The 19,624-nt window shown below is 39.7% G+C and overlaps 2 protein-coding genes across 2 annotated transcripts in view; one reads left to right on the top strand and one right to left on the bottom strand.

Moving 5' to 3' along the window:
• Positions 1–19,624, bottom strand: part of PSMD1 (proteasome 26S subunit, non-ATPase 1) — a 126,502-nt gene that overhangs the window by 61,058 nt on the left and 45,820 nt on the right. The window lies entirely within an intron of this gene.
• Positions 855–12,860, top strand: HTR2B (5-hydroxytryptamine receptor 2B). Its single transcript, XM_073359106.1, has 3 exons — positions 855–1,212; positions 9,174–9,374; positions 11,939–12,860. Exons 1-3 carry the CDS (start codon positions 864–866, stop codon positions 12,826–12,828), a joined length of 1,440 nt encoding a protein of 479 aa, XP_073215207.1. The 5' UTR covers positions 855–863; the 3' UTR covers positions 12,829–12,860.

The following is a 19,624-nucleotide window of genomic DNA, read 5'->3' as shown; positions in this document are numbered from 1 at the left end:
ATATGGCTAGTTAAAGTGTCTGCTTGTAAGAGGGAAAAGCAAGCGATAAGACCTCAGCAGAGTTTAGAGCTCGGGGAGGCTGTGTTTAATTAAAGTCTTGCTCAAGCCTTAAAGAAAGGAGCTCCAAACAGTGCGGATTTTACGTGTCCCTCCCATTTAAATAATGAGTAACTTTAAAATGTTCGAGTTCCATAAATTGTCTACGACTCTCTTGAGATGTAGTCACCAGTGTTTTACTGTTAGCTGCTCTCTGACCTACATCTGATAAATGAGGGACTGTAGCCATTAAAGAAATCTTCTATATCATTCGCAACCATGCTCTGGGGGATGATAGCTCTTTGGGGAAACAGGATTCTTAACAGGGGAAATATAGGTACTGTACTCTGCCAACATGCATGCTAATATAGACTAGACACTCAGAGGAGGAGTTGTACATACACAGCATAAGCATCAGGTTTTTGCACTTTGTAAATAAAAAATGATGCAATCTATATATTTTGTATGTAGGGGGAAGCTGTCGGCATGCAAGTTCACACACCATATTTCCTGCTGTAGGAAGACACAAGAAGCAAAAAACTGTCGCCTTCTCGCAGCCATTGAATTCTCTCATAAACCCTTCTGAAACCTAAGCTTCTCTAGAAGAGTAATCAGACCACTGGACCCTGCCAGCCAGAGTCAATACTTTCATTTTTAAGAGGAACGTGCATGCAGTAAGGAACGGAATACAAGTTTAGATCTAATGCTCTGGCATGGGTGCAGCATATCACAGCATCAGATGACCAGTTTACCTTACTGACCATGCTGACCTTTCTTCAGGATCGTACCGGACCAGAGAGGAACAGCCAGCTGCTATATCTTACAACATGTCTGAGCAAAACTCAATTCCTGAATACATCCTGCTGGGTACAAAGACGTCCTATCCCTTAAACGGGTATGGATCTGGCAATGGATCTTTGACACAGCTCTCAGTAACAGGGGAATTCAAACAGAACTACTTGAATGATGAACAGGGGAATAGACCACGGTGGGCAGCTCTGCTGACCCTAATGGTTATAATCCCCACCATTGGGGGGAATATACTTGTTATACTGGCTGTGTCCCTGGAGAAAAAGTTGCAATATGCCACAAATTACTTCCTTATGTCCCTGGCGGTGGCAGACTTGCTGGTTGGATTGTTTGTGATGCCGATTGCCCTTATCATCATACTGTTTGGTAAGTATTTCAATTTGTTCCTGCCATCAAGCTTCCATAAGTGGAGCAAATATGCTAAATATACTTTAAATAGGACAACTGCTTGTTTACATACCCCGCTTAATTGTGATAATGTTATTTTCTGTGAGCATATCTGGCTAAACACTTCTCAATTCCCCCTACCTCTAATTATAAGATACATTTTCTCAAGACGCAAGCTTAAACAAATCTACTACGAATATCCTTTCCCTTGTCTCCCACCCCTTTATCGGAGAAGCTAACTACACCTCTGAGGAGCAACTACAGGTACCACACAATGGACAAAAGGTATAGGGTGAATGATTATTAGCAGTGCAATGTTGAACATCCACTCTCGTTAGATATTATACTCATAATAGAAATTTTCTCTTTCGGAAGTGCTAAGCAGTTTGGGATAGTTGCATTGGACTGAATAGCTTTTCACCACATCTCAAGGAGTTGGTACCACTCAGTGAGAACAATTTTCGGTATCATTTATATAACCCAGGTACGCGTTTCAGATAATCTCTGGGATCACTGACGGCAACAATTCTAAGGTGTCACTTGCAGAAAAACTGATTTTTCAACTGCCCTAGGGAAATGGCAAAATTCATAATGCACTCCAAAGAGAGATGGTCCATCTGTCCAGCTAGTCCAATATCAGGCCATCTGTGCACCTGATGCAAGAGATCCAGGTTTCCATTTACCCTGACTCATGAGGAATAAAACAGATTTTGATGAGATTATACGCTGGAGTTTGACATTTTCTTGTTTATTCCATAATGACTAACAAAAACATTCATATTTTCAGGGACCTATTATTTAAAATGTTGTATTTATACGTAATTTGGTAACAATTTTATGGGAAATTTTCTGAATGGTTTTTCTTTTGTTGTTGTTGTTATTGTTTAAACTTGCTTAAAATTTTTTTTTAGTTGTAATTTTTTTTTTTTATCTATTTGGCAAATATTCAGATGTATAACAGCTACAGTGATGTTGTGTCTATTTTTTCAAGTGAACCCCATGCAATACCCCCATGCTGGTAACCAAACCTTTGAGATAAAGTGTACCACTGACCCATAACTAATGACAGACAGCAGAAGTTCTGTGTTTTTATATTAAATCTCTAAGGGTTGATCTTGGGACAGCAGACACAAATTTAAAGTATTAAATGCATAGCGGTAATCAGCAGACCTACCTCTCCACAAACGACTGCTGTCAATTTGGTGACAGTTTCTCTTAAGTCATAAAAATGCCTCACAGTTAGTTTCTCTATATAAAGTGTTACTCAATATATAAAGATGTCAAACTGACTACAGAACAATCAACACAGTAAAGATAAGGGGCATGTTCTTTTCAAGCAACAGTTTCTAGAAAATGACTATGCATAACTAGTATACAGTTTTCCAATTGGAAAGAAAAAAATCTGTTTCAAAATGTACACAAATTTTGAGATCTTAATATAAAATTTTCATAGTTTTTCTTTAAAAAAAGCTCAAATAAGACTAATCCCCTTTCCCAATACCTCATTTACAGAGCAGAAGACAGTGTAAGAAATATAGGCTGAAAGAAGACACCTTAAAGAATCAGAAAATTATTAATAAATCATCATAAATAAGCCAAATCCGAATAGCAGCCAATACAATGTGAAGCTAAACTTTATCTTTCTGAATTTCACTAGTCTCCCAATAACCGATTTTGCCTAATTTTCCTACTTTTTCTTTTATTGCTACTTAATCTCTCAATTAATCCGGAGCTAAAGCTGTTGTAACCAAGGTTAAAACATGCTAGGAATCTTAATTTAGAATTCAACAAAAGCATCTTTCATGTTGCAGGATGTTTTAAAGAAAAAAGTAAAATTAAAAATAATTAAATGGGTGTAGTAAGGCCATGGCAGGCACTTCACATAACTGACCAATGCTAAACACTGAAATTACTTCTATAAGATGTCTCCTTGGCAGCAAAATAGAAAAACATTTTGCCTCCTCAGCAGCTGGTGGAAGATGCTGAGGTGTTTATAGAAAGTTCAGACCAGGAGCAAAACGTTAGGGGTTGTTGGACTGGAACAAGATGGTTAAGCACACAACAAGACCACAATATCTAAGGTTTATTAACCAGATAACTATTTGAACAACAGAGAATAATCACTGACAGAGGCAGCCAATTAAAATCTACCCTTCCCATGTTTTCAGACAAGAACATTTTCATAATAGTGAAATAAGCATGTGCCAGCTATTGATACAGAATACAAATATTTTGTCTCTGATTTTTGACTTGTATCTCATTACATGGCAGATATGTGGGGAAAGGTGTGAACTATTTAAAATGCAGCAGCAGCAATCACTTTAATCTTTGCTGGTAACATGCAACAATATGTTTAAACGTAAAATCCACGACAGAGACGGACTCCACCCAGCGAATACTTACAAAAGTTAACACTAATAAACTTAATTGTTCCAGTAATAGAGGCTCTTTTTTACACATTTGACCTGTAACAACTTCACTAATATAGTGGTGTTCTTAAATGAAATAGTATAAACTTCAGAGTGAGTGATTGAGCCATATTTCAATGCTGATGGAATGCACATGGTGGCTTTAATTTAAAAAAAACTTTAAAATGTCAGAATGTGTGAACTGTTCATTGTTTTTATTGAACTGCTAAACTGTTTGCACTGCTTTCATTAACAGGTTAGCATGTTAGTAAATGGAAGTATGCTCTGTTGTCTCCATTAATAATATTTGGAACCACTGGCTATAGCCGATGAAAGCTTATGCCCTAATAAATGTGTTAGTCTCTAAGGTGCCACAAGGACTTCTCATTGTTTTAACAAAAGGTTTTGTTACTGATCTGCAAATACGATCAACAAGTACTTGTGGAAGAGGGGATAGGAGAATCATAAGGTTGCAAGAGACTACAAGTGTCATCTAATCTAACCCCTGGCAAGATGCAGGATTTGTTGTGTAAAGATCCTTCTCTTTTCTATGAGGTTTGAGGCTGGAAGCTCAGTACCTGAGATTTTAGGGAGAAAGCTGGTTGAGAGTATATCGTGATTTTCCTTTAACTTAAAAAAAAAAAAAAAGAAATCAGTATTCCTAGTGTTGATGTATTTCAAGGGCGCAAAATATCCTTTAAATAAAATAAAAGAACATGTCGATTTTCTGAACAGTAAACTATTATAATGTCCATCACCCAAGAAAACTGGGAATCTCAAGCACTCTCATGCCAGTTATAGTTAGGTTACATTGCAAATCATTCATCTTTCCTTCATTTATGGGAATATAGTGAAGATAGAAAGTAAACAATTGTGAAAAGACTCCAGAAATATCACCAAAAGAGATCAGACCAACTTCATGGATGGCTGACTATTTTCAAAATCTGCAAGACGGAAGGAAACTAAAACAGTTTCAGGACAATTTTAATAAAAAGCATCTTTAGTTAACTATTAAATAAAGGTACTTTGGTAAATAACTTCTCCCCGACTACAATTTTAGTTATATGGATCAAGAAAATTTAATGTAATCATTCAAGCTGAATAAAAAAGCAAGAAAAGCAGCTAGGAAATCAAAGTCAATGAAGGCCCCGCCATCAAGTATTTTCATCAGGATAAACCATACTTGAGAGGCTACACACGCAGTAACTTCTAAAATAAAGCCTGAGCTTACATCGATATGGAAGAAAAAAAAAAGTCAAACTTCCACCTCAATAAAAAAACCTTACATCAACAAAATGACTCATAATGAAATCCCTTACAGGCAACAAATTTCAATAGACTATAGAGCACATTACAACAAAGTTGAAAATAATAATTTCCAACACTTATGTGAAGGACTTCCTTTATCTCACTTACATGAATACATAATTAGTGCCGTCTAATCATAAGCATTCAAAGAATCTTTCAAGGGCTTAAATCAGGAGCAGCTCCTCTATACTGTATCTAGTTTTAAGGATTACCTTGAAAACCCATATTCCCTATAAAGCTTTCCTTCTCATTTCAGTAAATCAAAGCCAGAAATTGTCTGTAAAAACCCATCGTTTACTCAAGACAAACCAAAACAAAAACAAAAACGAACATTGGAGCTCCAAAATCAGGAATATTTTATTAAGAAAAACACAAGTAATTGGGACATTTAAAAATTTACATACTTTTCAAAAAAAATCTACATTCCGATTACCAAGAGGCAGCATTACAGAATAAGCTTTAAACACACAGCTAATTATTTGCCCCAGACAAAACAGACATTTGTGATGGGAGAAATCACTATTTCTAAAATCCCAAACTAAACCAGACCTGTTAAAAACTTTACCTCCCTGCTCCATTATTTCATGTATGTGAGTTTTACTTTCAAACCAGAGTTTATGAATAATTTACACACCGGGATAATACATTTATCCAACAGGTTACTATAATGCTCAAGGATCGAAAACTGTTCTACAAGTATTTGAGGAAGGCTCTATTATGTTTCCTCTCCCAATCCCCAAGTTTCAGAAATATCTGAAATGACAATTCACAGACAGAAAACTCTACTATGTACCTGAAGAGGTGGAGATCATGAAAATGCAACCATTAAATATATTTTTGGAAGGCAGAGATTTATTTTTAACAAATATTTTTCTTCAACACCTTCTTACATGTCTGCCAGTCTTGGTCAGGATTCTATAAAGGGCAATTTGCCACAAAATGGTAGAGAATCATGTAGAGAATTTTTTGTTTTATATACTAGGATTGTTTGTATGTACCTAATATTACAGGATACAGAGGACAGAACCCATGCCTACTGATTTAAGTGGTGGCAGGATCAGGTAACTGAAAGGGCCCTGTTGGCAGTGCCAGATTGGGAAGCAAACATTAGTACCCAGGGTAACAAGACCAGCAAAGCAAAGAGGATAGCCAAAAATGGTCCTCAAACACTCCGATGAAGTGGATTTTAGCCCACGAAAGCTTATGCTCAAATAAATTTGTTAGTCTCTTAGATGCCACAAGTACTCCTCATTCTTTTTGTCATTTCAGAGCATTCATCTTTTATCACACGTATTTGCAAATAAGTCAACAAGATTAAGGAATACAGCAAGAGATGTCACGTTATTAATCTAGCAAAGTAGTTCTCAATCAGGGCAACACTTACCCCTGGTGGGTACGTAGAGGTCTTCCAAGGGGTACACCAACTCATCTAGATAATTGCCCAGTTTTACAACAGGCTACATAAAAAACACTAGTGAAGACAGTACAAACTAAAATTTCATACGGACAAAATGAGAAAGTAAGCAATATTTCAGTAATAATGTGCTGTGACACTTTTGTATTTCTATGTCTGATTTTTTAAGTAAACAGTTTTTGAGAGAGGTGAAACTTGGGGTATTCAAGACAAATCAGACTCATGAAAGAGGTTCAGTAATCTGGAAAGGTTGAGAACCATGATCATATTGAGCAATTCTTAATACAGAACTACAAAATGACAGTGTTAAAATTGTAATTTTGTTTCAAACAAACAAAGATTTAGGATGACTATATCCCTCGTTTCTCATCAACTACTGTATTCAAAAACTCTGGAGTAATTTTTGGTGGAAAAACCATATCTTACACAAGTTCATAATATGAGAGGCTGCTACTCCTCTCCTCCCTCTATCAAAGAAAAATATAAACAGAAAAAGGTTTCTACATTTACATTGTGGTCAGCAATTACTAAAAGCTTTGCAGATCTTATAAAAATTTTCAAGGCTTCATTGCATACAAAAAAAACTTGAGTTCAGAACAAGGAAAGGACAGCTCCATTGCCAAGCATTAAAAGGATGCCTTTTGTAAGGAACGGGTTAACTGAAAATGAAGAAAATCCATTTTACTGCAATGCACATGTCCCCTCTCTGCAAGGCTACCATTTATGAGATACCATCTAAGGAGTACTGTATAAGGACTTTTGATAGGAAACACTGAATCATTCATTTGAAATTCAGCTATTAATGCCAACTGAACATCCTTTAGTATGCAAAATGTACACGTTTGCAGTTCACACCTCATTGTCAGAACTGTGCTAACTTCACTTATTTCAGCCATAGTAGAGTTCTTGCCTTTTTAGAGAGAAGCTCAGCATTCCAAAAACTTACCAAATTAATTGGTTGTTTTAACTACTTATTTTTTCTGGCATGCTGACTTACATAGTTGGTTGAATGACTGCACGACAGGCCTTTTAGGTTAAAAAAAAAAAAAAGATATATCTTACAGCCTAATGAAATTGTGCACAGAAAGGTAAAAGTGAATGTGTGTTGAATGCTCTAATAATGTATTTTTCCATATATCTGCACCCTACCTCATTAATCAACTTTAAATTATTTTCTGTAACTAAGTTTCCGCTCTGCCTGATACTCAGGAATCATGCAACTGAATATCAAGACTTGTGGTTAGTTTATTCAAAAGTAGTTAATCTTTTTCCATTATGCCTGACCTCCTATTGCAATCTCACCTGGAGCTCACTACTTTAGGAGAGGTGCAGTAATATTCTCAGTCTCCATCCATTTCTTTCCTTGTCCAGATGGCTAAGTCTCAACATATACATCAGGGCAGACCAGCGTAATTTAGCCTGTTTCAACGCAATTTTCCCCATTCCCCTTTGCTTGAAACTCAAAGCCACTGCACCACCATATCATTTCACAATAGTCTCAGCGCGAAATCAAGCTTCAAATCTTAAACTGCTGCAACATTACACCGTTGATAAAATAACGGACTCAGTTACTACATGAGTTCATTTAACATTCTCAGGACAGTCAGTCCTTGTTTATTTACAGCAGGGAGTTCAAAACTAAATATGTTTAACCCATCATTCTACAAAGAGCTGATAATTTTCTGGCAGTACCTTAACTGCACCTACAGATCAGTATGTTCATATACATACAAAACACTAAAGCACCTTTTAAACTCAACAGCCACCCAGCAGCAGTGGCTTGTGACACAAACCACTTGTAAATGAGATCAATTAGTTTATAAAAAAAACTGAATAGCTTCATTAATGTCCATTCGCTGATGTTCAGCGTAGAAAATATTTATGAGATCTTCACTGGGGAAGACACAGCTCTCAAATACCAACCCTTTGGAAGGTGAAAATACAAAGTGAACGTCCCAATCCTGAACAGAAAGCAGCTGATGGACTATTTTACTTGCTACACAGATAACATTAAAGCAGATTAGCCCTAGTCAAAAATACAACTTTTAAGACTGTGTGTAGAAGCCTGAGCTATTGCTCTTGAAAATGACGTGAAGGGGAATTAGTCAATTTCTTTTGAATAAAAATAGGTATCCACTCACTGATGGCAGAGTCCTGTTGAGCCGCCACACATGTGATGCAGTGACACGGCAAACCCTTTCATTATAAAACTGTATGCACTAGAAAGACTGTTCAAGACATCCCTAACCCTGGAACTTAAGCCATGTCTCTCCATCGCTATGACAGACAAGTCACCACTTATTTTCTCCATTGTTAAATATACCTCTAATCCAGTGGACTTTATGGAGATAGTAACTGTGAAATACAATCAACATGGTTTGTTATTAATCTTGCTTATTACAGTAGTGTCTGGGGACCAACCAAGATCAGGGCACCCTATTGGGCTAGACACTGTACAAAGTTGTAGACAGTCCCTCCCATGAAGAGTTTACAAGACAGACAGACAAAGAGAAAGGGAAATAATATACAAGACATCACTGTGATGGCAGCAAGCATTAGTTCTACCATTTTTGGCAGGGGAATTTGGGGCTGGGGTGGGGGGGAATCATATGAGGGATTAGCTAAAGAGAAAAACAAACAAGGGAAGGAAGAAAGGAGAGGAGAGAAAGGTCTGAGGGCAGGTATGGAGTAAGGTATGATTCCAAAGAGTTTATTAAGAGGCTTCTATGACATGCATGAAGGAGAAAATACATACTGAACACTCAAAGGACATTAGAAATAAACCTAATAGCTTTCCTGTTTTCTTTCAGATAACGCATGGCCGCTTCCACCTGACTTGTGCCCTGTCTGGCTATTTCTTGATGTCCTCTTTTCCACAGCATCCATTATGCATCTCTGCGCCATCTCACTGGACCGTTATATTGCCATAAAAAAGCCAATCCAGGCCAGTCAATACAACTCTCGGGCTACAGCTCTCATCAAAATAACTGTGGTGTGGCTTATTTCAATAGGTAAGTGGGGTTTTTGATACTGGAAAGGGGAGAGAAACCCTTTCACTACTAAATCATTAGTTCAAAACTGGGGCAAGACTGCAAATGGCAAAGTACTAGCTGACGGCAGCCTATATCAACGGAGCTGATCTCGGTCCATTTCTTAGTGAGCAGGTGGCTACGTCACAAAATCCATTTAACAGGTACTAGCTGGCCGATTTATTGGAGAGGTCAAGGACTGAATAGGAACGAAGTTCAAAGATTTTTTTTTTCCACCCACAGAAGGATGCAACACACGAAGGGGCAGCATGGGGTGGACTGCATTGCAGCTGCTTATGTTGCATCTTTTTTAGGGATGCAAGACTTTAGGTTCCAGTGCCGGCAATCTGATGCCTGTCAGTAACAGATTTGATTTTAAGCCCTGAAACTGTTGCTGCTGAAATTCCTGCCTCATTTAAAACTACCCAAGGAGAAAAAACTGGATAATAGGGTTGAGAATTTTGTTTTAAAGCTGTGCAGAAAGAGGGATAACTATGTAAAAATTTCATCTTTCAATCATGGATTCAAGTAAGTGAGCTCCCAGTAACATTCATTTCAGAAATTAAGGTGTGCTGTCAAGATACAAAAAGTCAAAGCTTAAGTGTTTAAAAAAAATCTATTTATAAGTGAAATGCAAAATGTAATGGTTTATATCAGTGGTTCTCAACCAGGGGTCTGGGGCCCCTGGGGGGCCGCAAGCAGGTTTCAGAGGGCCGCCAAACAGGACCAGCGTTAGACTCGCTGGGGCCCATGGCAGAAAGCTGAAGCCCCACAGCATGAGGCTGAAGCCTGGAACCCTGAGCTCTGCTAGCCAGGGCTGAAGCAGAAGCCTGAGAAACTTAGCTTCTCGGTGCCCTCTGTGGTTTGAGGGCCCGAGCAATTGCCCTGCTTGCTACTCCTTAATCCCAGCCCTGGCTTTTATACGCAGCAAACCAGATGTTGTGGCATAGGGGGGCCGTGGAGTTTTTATAGCATGTCAGAGGGGCCTCAGAAAGAAAAGGGTTGAGAACCCCTGGTTTATATACACTTTTAAGTGTTTTCTGAACTCTTTGTATATGGCATATGGCTCATCTTTAATACATTTGTGCACAAACGGAACTTCAGACATCGGTTTCAGAGATCAGAGAAGCTAAAGCATTTAGTTCAGATAACTCGTTTGCAATGACAGTAAGATACAGAAGTGGTGCTAGAAAAGCAAATAATGCCACACAGAATGAGCCACACCCTGCCAGGAGCATAAACTGTTTTCTCTGGGTAACTTAGGCTACTGATACAGCATAGGTGAAAAGAATTTATAACTATGCTCTTGACCTACATATAAAGAAAAGGAGGACTTGTGGCACCTTAGAGACTAACAAATTTATTTGAGCATAAGCTTTCGTGAGCTACAGCTCACTTCATCGGATGCATGTATGTATCCCTAACAACAGAACTCCCAATATGAATACATTTAGAGGACTACTTTGATGACTGGAGAAAAGATTTATCTCTACTTTAAAAGGAGAAAGGAAATTCCAGTGGAGGCAAGACACTTAGAAGCTGACCTTTTAATATCTGATTTACTTCTATTAATCAGCACTGTACTTCTTCCTTTCTTCTTATCTATCATAAAAAGTACTCAACGGCTGAGCCCTGGCTTCTTGACTCAAAGGTTAATTTGAGTCAGTCTTTGTTTTAAATCTTTGCTGTTTCCAAAGGTGTGTCTGTTATTAAGGAAGGGATCAAGTGATTGAAGGCTAGGTCATTTCACAGCTTTCAACCGACACCACTAAGAATGCTGGGGAATGCAGAAGTACAGTAAATCCCTAGATCTTACTGAAAGGTGTTGTAGAGAGTAGCACAAACAACCTTCATCAGACAGGAACCTGTTTTTATCGTCAGATAGATCTTTACCAATAGAAATACTGACTGTAATTTCCGTTAGAGAAAATTAATTTAAGACAAGCCCTCTGAGGTATTTTTTTAAAAAACTGTTAAAACAGCAAAGCTTCATTTAAAGACTCTAAATAGCCAAGAGACTTTAAACAACAAACCTATACTGAGCACACATTGCATCACTTTAACCACTTGTATATTCAAGAGAGTCAGCTCAGGTGAAAGGCTGCTGGCTGACTGAGTCTCATCACTTGATGTGCTTCAAGATTAAATAGAGTCAAATTGTGCCTATTTTGTGGATTAGGTCTTCAGAAACCCCAAAAGTTACATTCAGGAAGGGTAGGAGATAGTAGGAAAAAATGTTACTTCAGTATTGCAACTGCTCCAGAGTTTAAATTAATATTAAGGTCTACCCTGATTCCTGAATTGTTTAAGTGTTGGGGTCACCCTCAGTTAAACAAGGCAAGCTTTTAATACCAAGCTTGCTGAATTTATTAAAGTTGTATTTACCCAAATCTCCAGCTAATATTCTTAACTACAGATACTGCTGTGCTCACTTGCTCAGTGTAGCTCTCTCATATCATGCTCCCTTAGGACACTCTGAAAATGCAAAACCAAGTGAGAGATTGAAGAGGATACCAAGCTGAACTATTTCTGTTTTTCTTCTGTAGGCATTGCCATTCCAATCCCGATCAGAGGTATAGAGGATGGAGACGGCACGTCCACAAACATCACATGCGTCCTGACACCCGATCGTTTTCGTGACTTCATCCTATATGGGTCACTAGCTGCATTCTTTGTTCCGCTTGCAATTATGATAGTCACTTACTTTCTGACCATACAAGTGCTACGTAAGAAGGCCTACTTGATCAACAAGCCACCTCAGCGCCTAACTTGGTCTACCGTGTCTACAGTATTCCAACGGGATGGAACACCCGGCTCATCGCCTGAAAAGGTGGCCATGTTAGATGGCTCCAGAAAGGATAAGGTTTTGCCCAGCACAAATGAAGAGATGTTCATACGCAGAATGTCCACTGCTGGAAAGAAGTCTGTGCAGACCATCAGCAATGAACAAAGGGCCTCAAAAGTCCTGGGGATTGTATTTTTTCTTTTCTTGTTGATGTGGTGCCCATTCTTTATAACAAATATAACTTCTGTTTTGTGTGACTCGTGTAGCCAGGAAGTTATTCAAAGGCTCATGGAAATATTTGTTTGGATAGGATATGTATCCTCAGGGGTGAACCCTCTGGTCTACACGCTCTTCAACAAGACTTTCAGGGAGGCTTTCGGCAGGTACATCACCTGCAATTATCGGACCGGAAAGCCAATGAAGGCCTTTCGGAAATGCTCCAGCAGGATCTCCTTCAGAAACTCAATGGCAGAAAACTCCAAACTCTTTATGATGCACGGGATGCGAAACGGAATTAGTCCCGTTATGTACCAGAGCCCAGTGAGGCTTCATAGCTCACCAATCCAGTCATCGTCAGCCATTCTACTAGACACATTGCTGCTCACAGAGAATGAAGTTGATAAAACAGAAGAACAAGTGAGCTATGTATAATGGAATGAAAACCATGTCCACAACTAATTATACGACTACATATTGTACGTAAATATGCTTTATGAAGGATATAAATATTATTGTCTTCTGTTATTTATAACAAGCAAAATCTTACTAAAGCTATATTATATTAATTCATCTCCTCTAAAACTATGGTTCCTTTATCTAGGGTCCCCTCTACTTTACCAATTTAAACACAAATATCCCACAGAAGTAATAGCAATTTCATTCAACTATAGTGAATATCAGAGCATTGTAGTTTAGAAGCGGAGGGGTATAAATAAAAGAAGCTAAGGCAACTCTTGAGTGTGTGACTTTGGTTTTCCATTATCTCCAGCCTTTTCAAAGTACATTTCTAGGAAGACACACACACACCACTACTTTAATGCTCTCCTTGATCTTATGCTTAAAGCAGATAGGACTCATATAGGCTGGTATTCTGCCCAAGATAGAAGGGATGAAACAACCAAGTGCACACAGGCTTGTTGAAATGCCAGAGTTCTGATTTAAACATCTGTCGAGCATACAGAACATATGACTTTATGATAGCACACAAGGGATCAGTACAGATTTTTATTGGATACTCTCATTCTGTGTATCAAACTATGAGGTAACACTGTTCCAACAGCAGTAACCCACACTTTGTTTCCTACTCACTCCTACTGTGCCGTGGGGAAAGGGTGCCAAAGGAAAATCCACTGGTATCAGAGAGAAATTTTCCCTCGCCCATTCTGCAGGGAGCAAACTCTGTACTTGCCAGTATAATGAGATAGGTTTCAGAGTAACAGCCGTGTTAGTCTGTATTCGCAAAAAGAAAAGGAGTACTTGTGGCACCTTAGAGACTAACCAATTTATTTGAGCATGAGCTTTCGTGAGCTACAGCTCACTTCATCGAAGTGAGCTGTAGCTCACGAAAGCTCATGCTCAAATAAATTGGTTAGTCTCTAAGGTGCCACAAGTACTCCTTTTCTTTTTATAACGAGATAGAAATTCCACATGCTGAAATTGCCCCCATGTGTTGTTTTCTGCATAAGGGAAAATCTCCTACCTTATTGAATTCTTTTTCCCCTCTGCGGCACTCACACATGGGTTTGTTATTTTCAGATTACTCATGAACATTGAGCTGTTAGTTTATTTTATCAGAAGAAAAGCTGAGGCATTTATTTTAGGAAGAAGGATGACATGGCACTTTTCTACTTTGTGTGTGCAACGGGAGGTCAAGAATCTAAGAATGCCTCTTACAGTTACCCCAGTTATAACTGATCTAATAGGTCAAATTCCCATTTTGGGTCCCTGTTAATAAATTAAATCACCTTCCTTGGCCCAATATTTACACAGTCACCAAATGAAAAGACAGAAAAGCCTTTTGCCACATACACTGGAATGTGTGCTGATGGGGATCCTTTCAAACCCTATGCATGAAATCCTAGCCTCCATGAAGTTGATGGAGATCTGCCACTGGCTTCATGGAGTCAAGATTTCAGTCTGAATACACAAGATATACCAAACTGATTCTAGATTTTTGCTAAAATTTGGCCATCAGGAATTTCATTGCCTTAACTGGGGTCAGATGACCTTGGGACAAGTGGACATCGAACGATATAATTGAAAACAACATCAATCAGTTCCAACTACTAGGTCAGGCAGGGTTCTTTTCAACGGGCGGAGAAGAGGGGTGGAATTCAAAGATTCAACACATACCTGGCCATCTATCCTGAACACTTATGCTTTCCACTCTCACAGAATGCCTAAAATATTTTCAGAACGTTAAACAAGTTATGTAAGCTCATTTGTAACTCTGACACTCATCTTTTATGTAAATATTTTACAATATTGCCATAAAAACAAGATTTACCAACTGTCTAACAACAGTTAGGGTTTCCTGAAAATTCAGTATTTTGGTGGCTTCAGCCTTTACCTCCTCAGATAAAGTTTGTGAAACTGTGGTCTGCTAAGCAAGCATGTTTTAAAATAGTTTGTACTAAGACAGCAGACAATATTAACTTGGTAACCAAACTAAGAGTAATTAGTAATGCTGATAACTTGGGCCCTGACCAGCTACAGATATCTTCAGATTCTATCCTGTTTCTTTTTGGTTTTCTTTTAAAGAGCAGGAGGAAGAGGCATTCTTAAAATTAAGCTCAAACACGTATAGGGAACTATGAAACCTAAAACTAGTAAAGCGGTCTTTACTCCCTCTGGAACGTGATCGAAGCACAGCCTCTTCCTTCAGCTTTGAAGCAGTTATTGCTTCCAGCCTCATACCCCAGGGTACACCAGTGTGCATTAATGACGATAATGCACTCACAAACATATGAAAATGTATTACCAGGGAAATAGAGCAGGGTGAAACTCAAGGCACTTAGGCCTTTAATGCCTTAATTTATCAGCAGGAGAGAACAATAACGTTACTTTGTATTTATACAGCAACTTTCATCAGAGGATGGCAACACCCTTTAAAAAAGGGATGAAGTCACTTTCTTAAGAAGAGGAAATTAGGGAGCTAAGAGCATGTGACTTTCTTCAGACCAGAGTGAGTCAGTGGCAGAGTATGGAAAAAAACAAATCCAAACCCTCCTGAATTCCAGCATCCTGCTTGACGACTGAGCTTTTCCTAGAAAAGGGAAGATAGCAATGGTAGGATATTTTTCTTTTTTTTTTTTTTTTGGGGGGGGGGGGGGGCATAATGCCAGTTTAGCTCCTTCAGAGTAGGTAACACTGGAAGCGCTAATGAAATTGGACAACTTGTTTTAGGGTTCACTCCTACACCCTTTCAAGCCAGTGGGAGTGTTGCCATCGACTTCAATGGGTGCAGGAACAGGCCCCTTGGATCCTGCCAAGGTGATGCTGTTCTAATCAGGTTCAGATGACATGGAGTTTAAAATGGTGTAAGCAGCCAGTAGCCTAACTACACTATGGCTCCCAAAGCTAGTACCAACAAAGGGACCTACTAGAACATTTCCACATTGGCTAGACCTGTACACTAATGCACCTCAACTGAATTAGAAAGAATTACAGATTCTTAATTAGAATTAAAGAATCAGAAAGAATTTACATCTAACAACTTTCTGCAGCCCTTGCAACAGAGTCATCTATGACACAAATCTACAAATATGTGCTGCTAAAGGAAAGGGAGTCCCTTTATCTCTCCCAACAAGCTGTAAAAACCTAACGCAATGCCTACTGCAGATCCGGGGGCTCAAAAACTTTGACAGTTCCAGATGATTACATCAGTTTCTTCTTGGGAAGGAAATCATAATTTCCCAAAGCTATTTTAATTTTTACAGTCTGCAGGCACTCTGTCATCTTTTCACAGTTTTCATTTATAACCTGTATCAGCTTCAGCACAAAGCTTCCCCCCACTCCCCTTCTTTAAGCTTTTAATGCTCCTTTTTAAAGCTAATAAAGCCCATGCAGCAAAATTATTTATCTACAGAATGGAAAGCACTAAAGATAACATCCTTCCAAATACATTTTGTATAAAAGAGAACCTGAAGTAACAATACCAGAGAATTCCAGGAAAGGGATTAAAAACTTGTTTCATTGGTAGTTATATTACATTTTTCCTACCCCGCCCCGCCCCTCATTAAGCAATAAAAAAAAAATAAAACATTGGAATCCTTTTCTACTAGTCTAAATTTCTGCTTGATACCTCTGTCATCATAAAGCCCAGTAGCAATGGGTTGTTACAGCTGTGAATAGCAGCCAAACTTCAACGGAGAAAAAGCTGAAAATCAAAAGCCTCAATTCGATCTGCATTATCTTCAAAATATTTTTAGAAGAAAAATTTAGTTTAAGGGCAACAAAAATATTCAACCAACTTCAGGTATATACCTAATGGAAAATACTGCACATTATCACTCATCTTATAAGGAGGATGCTCTGAAACCACACTGGAGTATAAGTGTGTTCAAATTCAGATTTGCACTGTTCTGGTAGCTGTGTTGGTCGCAGGATACTAGATACAGAAGGTGAGTGAGGTAATGTCTTTTATTGAACCACCTTCTGCTGGTGAAAGAGACAGCTTTCAAGGTAGACAGAGCTCCTCTTTGGGTCAAATTCATGGGTGGTCTGATCACAGCAGACAAGTAAATGCACTAGAACGATTTGCAATCAAAGAAATATCAACCTTCCTGAAGGGGGAATATTTAAGACGACAAACTAACCCCGCACGCAGTTCACTTTGGATTGTCTAGCACCATAATAGTGCCAAGAGACTAAGTTTTTGAGGAGCAGGGCATGGGTTCATACAAATTAGCAAGTCATAAAAAACGGTCAGATGGCAGACAATTACATCCATCCTCATGCTGAACGTGCATATCAGGTAAAATCCCTCAACCTTCTTCAGGAACTGTTCTAGATTTAAAAAAACAAAAACAAAAAAACAGCTCTCTAATGTGCTTCTGACGAAAGCTACTGGATGCCTAAGGAAAGCAAGTGGTTTATTTAGTCATGTAGACCCTATCTTGGGAAGGAAAAACAGGATTGGCAATGAAAGGGTACAGCAAAAGCACAGACAGCAGTATTAGAAGTTTCTCCTCTCACTCCACCAACCACCTCAACTATGGCCGAGGATGGAGCACCCTGAAGGAGCGAAAGGTAATTTAGCTCATCTGCTGTCTCCGTCACAACTTTGGTAGAGCTGACAGTCTGTAATAAGAATCCCAAGTCAAAGTCCAGTTTGTGTCCTAGTCGTAGGCCTGGTCTACACTAGCGGGGGGGATCGTTCTAAGTTACGCAACTTCAGCTATGTGAATAACGTAGCTGAAATCGACGTACTTAGAACTACTTACCGCGGTGTCTTCACTGGTAAGTCGATAGCTGGCGCTCTCCCGTCGACTCTGCCTGCGCCTCTCGCCCTAGTGGAGTACTGGAGTCGACGGGAGAGCGCTCAATTTATCACATCTAGACTAGACGCAATAAATCGACCCCTGCTAGATCGATCTCTGCCTGTCAATCCAGTGGGTAATGTAGACAAGCCCTTAGTGTGTCCCAGAGGATGACTTCTGTGAGAGTAACAGCAGAAAACAAACCCCTGAACAGGCTTTCATGAGCAACTACCTTACCCAAGCAAACATGTATTTCAACAAACCCTCTTTCACCCAGCAAGTAGTGATCGAAATTTCATTGCCAAGGTTTATGTACATCAATAGAAATGCCTATCAGCCTGTCCCCAGTTACCCAATTTAGACATTGAGTAAGGAAACCTCAGCCATGTCACAAACCATATCCAGGAAGAGATTGTGTAAGACTAGATTTTAACTTCAAAATCCAGAAAGGAAAAACAGGCTAGTTAGAGAAGAGCATGATTCTATGTAGAGACAAACATCTTGGTGAGAGGACAATTCACAACAGGATATGTCTTCACTACAATTAAAAACCCATGGCTGGCCCATGCCAGCTGACTCGAGCTTGGGCTAAGGGACTGTTTTCATTGTGGTACAGAGATTTGGTCTTGGATTGGAGCCCAGACTCTAGGATCCTGCGAGGTGCGGAGGTCCCAGAGCATGGGCTGCAGCCCAAGCCTGAATATCTTTGACCATGGGATGGAGTTTCAAGAAGGAGGAGTTCCAGGCAGAGACGGGCTCCACCTAACGAAGAGAGGGAAGAGCATCTTCGCAAGCAGGCTGGCTAATCTCGTGAGGAGGGCTTTAAACTAGGTTCACCGGGGGAACAAGACCAAAGCCCTGAGGGAAGTGGGATACCAAGAGGAAGCACGAGCAGGAACGTGCGCGAGGGGAGGGCTCCTGCCTCATACTGAGAAAGAGGGACGATCAGCGAGTTATCTCAAGTGCCTATACACAAATGCAAGAAGCCTGGGAAACAAGCAGGGAGAACTGGAAGTCCTGGCACAGTCAAGGAATTATGATGTGACTGGAACAACAGAGACTTGGTGGGATAACTCACATGACTGGAGTATTGTCATGGATGGATATAAACTGTTCAGGAAGGACAGGCAGGGCAGAAAAGGTAGGGGAGTTGCACTGTATGTAAGGGAGCAGTATGACTGCTCAGAGCTCACGTATGAAACTGCAGAAAAACCTGAGAGTCTCTGCATTAAATTTAGACGTGTGAGCAACAAGGGTGATGTCATGGTGGGAGTCTGCTATATACCACTGGACCGGGGGGAGGAGGTGATGGACGAGGCTTTCTTCCGGCAACTCACAGAAGTTACTAGGTCGCAGGCCCTGGCTGTCACGGGAGACTTCAATCACCCTGATATCTGCTGGGAGAGCAATACAGCGGTGCACAGACAATCCAGGAAGTTTTTGGAACGTGTAGGGGACAATTTCCTGGCGCAAGTGCTGGAGAAACCAACTAGGGGCAGAGCTCTTCTTGAACTGCTGCTCACAAACCACGAAGAATTAGTAGGGGAAGCAAAAGTGGATGGGAACCTGGGAGGCAGTGACCATGAGATGGTCAAGTTCAGGATCCTGACACAGGGAAGAAAGGAGAGCAGCAGAATACGGACCCTGGACTTCAGAAAAGCAGACTTTGACTCCCTCAGGGAACTGATGGGCAGGATCCCCGGGGAGAATAACATGGGGGGAAAGGAGTCCAGGAGAGCTGGCTGTATTTTAAAGAATCCTTATTGAGGTTACAGGGACAAACCATCCCGATGTGTAGAAAGAATAGTAAATATGGCAGGCGAACAGCTTGGCTTAACAGTGAAATCCTTGCTGATCTTAAACACAAAAAAGAAGCTTACAAGAAGTGGAAGGTTGGACAAATGACCAGGGAAGAGTATAAAAATATTGCTCGGGCATGCAGGAGTGAAATCAGGAAGGTCAAATCA

The sequence above is a fragment of the Lepidochelys kempii genome, chromosome 9, assembly GCF_965140265.1.
Source record: "Lepidochelys kempii isolate rLepKem1 chromosome 9, rLepKem1.hap2, whole genome shotgun sequence".
NCBI lineage: Eukaryota > Metazoa > Chordata > Testudines > Cheloniidae > Lepidochelys > Lepidochelys kempii.
This window is presented reverse-complemented; position numbering and strand designations above follow the sequence as displayed.